Source organism: Buceros rhinoceros, unplaced genomic scaffold (assembly GCF_000710305.1).
Source record: "Buceros rhinoceros silvestris isolate BGI_N320 unplaced genomic scaffold, ASM71030v1 scaffold17319, whole genome shotgun sequence".
Lineage (NCBI taxonomy): Eukaryota > Metazoa > Chordata > Aves > Bucerotiformes > Bucerotidae > Buceros > Buceros rhinoceros.
The window spans coordinates 2187-3770 of record NW_010433458.1 but is presented as its reverse complement, the minus strand read 5'-3'; the positions used below and the strand labels follow the sequence as shown (position 1 = coordinate 3770).

General features: G+C 63.1%; 1 protein-coding gene across 1 annotated transcript in view; it reads left to right on the top strand.

Moving 5' to 3' along the window:
* LOC104500468 (polycomb protein SCMH1-like) overlaps positions 1-1584 on the top strand; it is a gene marked incomplete at both ends in the record, with an annotated part of 16106 nt that overhangs the window by 12342 nt on the left and 2180 nt on the right. Inside the window, one exon of the mRNA XM_010144119.1 lies at positions 536-739. Within this exon, the coding sequence (XP_010142421.1) occupies positions 536-739 (204 nt within the window). The remainder of the gene's footprint in view (positions 1-535; positions 740-1584) is intronic.

The following is a 1584-nucleotide window of genomic DNA, read 5'->3' as shown; positions in this document are numbered from 1 at the left end:
GCAGGAGGTGAGTAAGGGTGAGCAGCTGGTCACCAGCGCCTTGCTTTGGGGGCCCGGGGATCAGCACAGTGCGAGAGCGGTGCCTGACCCTGAGCTGCTCAGAGGCGGCTGTGGCTCCTCCTGCTCTGCACATGCTGCGTCCGGGCTGCAGCGTGAGTCCTCCATCCCCCCGGGTCCCCGCCCGTTCTGTGACCGTGCACACGAGTGCCACTGCTGTGTGGCGCCTGACCCCTCATGGAGCCCCTCTCCTCTCAGGGCTGTGTCTGGGTCCCATGTCCACTGGTGTCCAGCACGGGCACCCTCCCGTGCCGGACCCCGCTGCCTGGGGGAATGCGGCACTGCAAACCAGAGCCGGTGCTGGCAGTAACCCCGTGTCTGTTGCTCCAGTCTGGGTACCAGCCATTGTCGCTGCTAACTGGCCACGCTGGCATTTGCCAGGCAGTGCCTGTTCTGATTTCCATACTCCGCCACTGCGTGGGGATGCGGGGCTGCGGGTGGCGTTCGGGTGCACTGACTGCAGCTTGGTGCGTTCCAGGTGAAACCTTTGTTCTGGGAGATGGCCTCCCAGGGCCCCTGGAGCCTCGCCTGGACCCCATGGACTCTGCCTTGAACTCTGTCCATTCAGCCAGCCACAGCAGGAGCTCCAGAGACTATCGCCTGCACGGATACAGGCACCTGCACCAACCCTCTAGCCTCACCCAGGGCAGCTCCTCTGCCTTGCGCAGGCTTAGCTCTGGGGGTAAGAGAGTTCAGCAGCCACCTCCTGTTGTCCACGTGGCAATCAAGGGCTTTTCTATCGCCAATTACACCTTTCTAACTCCAGCACATACCCGAGACTGGCCTCTGAGCTGTGCCACAGGTAGCCTGTTAGGTTTGGCGGTGGCTCTAGAGCCGTGGCATGTGGGCGGGTGGAAACACAGAGGTGACGCTGGTGGGGTCACACTCCTGGTGACCAGGAGGACCTGGAAGGCAGTGGAGAGGAAGGAGCGGGCAGGACCTGAACTTGCAGGCATGGGCAGGGGCCGTCAGAGCGGTAAAGGGGTGTCTCTGAGTCCAAGAGGATGGACCAGGAATGGTCAAGGAGTCGAGAATGGCCTGGAGAGTTCCAGTGACCGGGAGGCTGCGTGAACAGCCTCCACGTGAACAGGAGAGCAGTCACGGCAGTGACCCGGCACACGTGAGGGCCAGGTGTCTGCAGACCAGGTTGTTGGTTTAGGTGCACAGCATCAGGAAAAGCCTCTAGAAGGCTCAGGCTGCTGCTGCCGTGGTCCCTCTGCCCCCAACCCTGCGTCTGCGGGCAGCGAGCTGACACCACAGGCTGTGCTGGTGGCGACACGTTGGGAGCGGGACCTGGGTCAGCTTGGTGGTGCTTCGGGCCGGCAGAATTTCCCCCAGGGGCTCAGCCCAGCGAACACGCAGCGCTGGAAACATGGAGCAGCTTTGCCGTGTTAACCGTGTGCAGGTGGTGTTGGGAGCGGGGGAGTGAGGGGAGAACCGGGGAGAAGACCGGGGCTGGAGGGTTGTTTTCTGCAAAGGTGGGGAGGGAAGAGGGGGAGCAGGGGGGCAAACCGAGCTGAGGAGAGG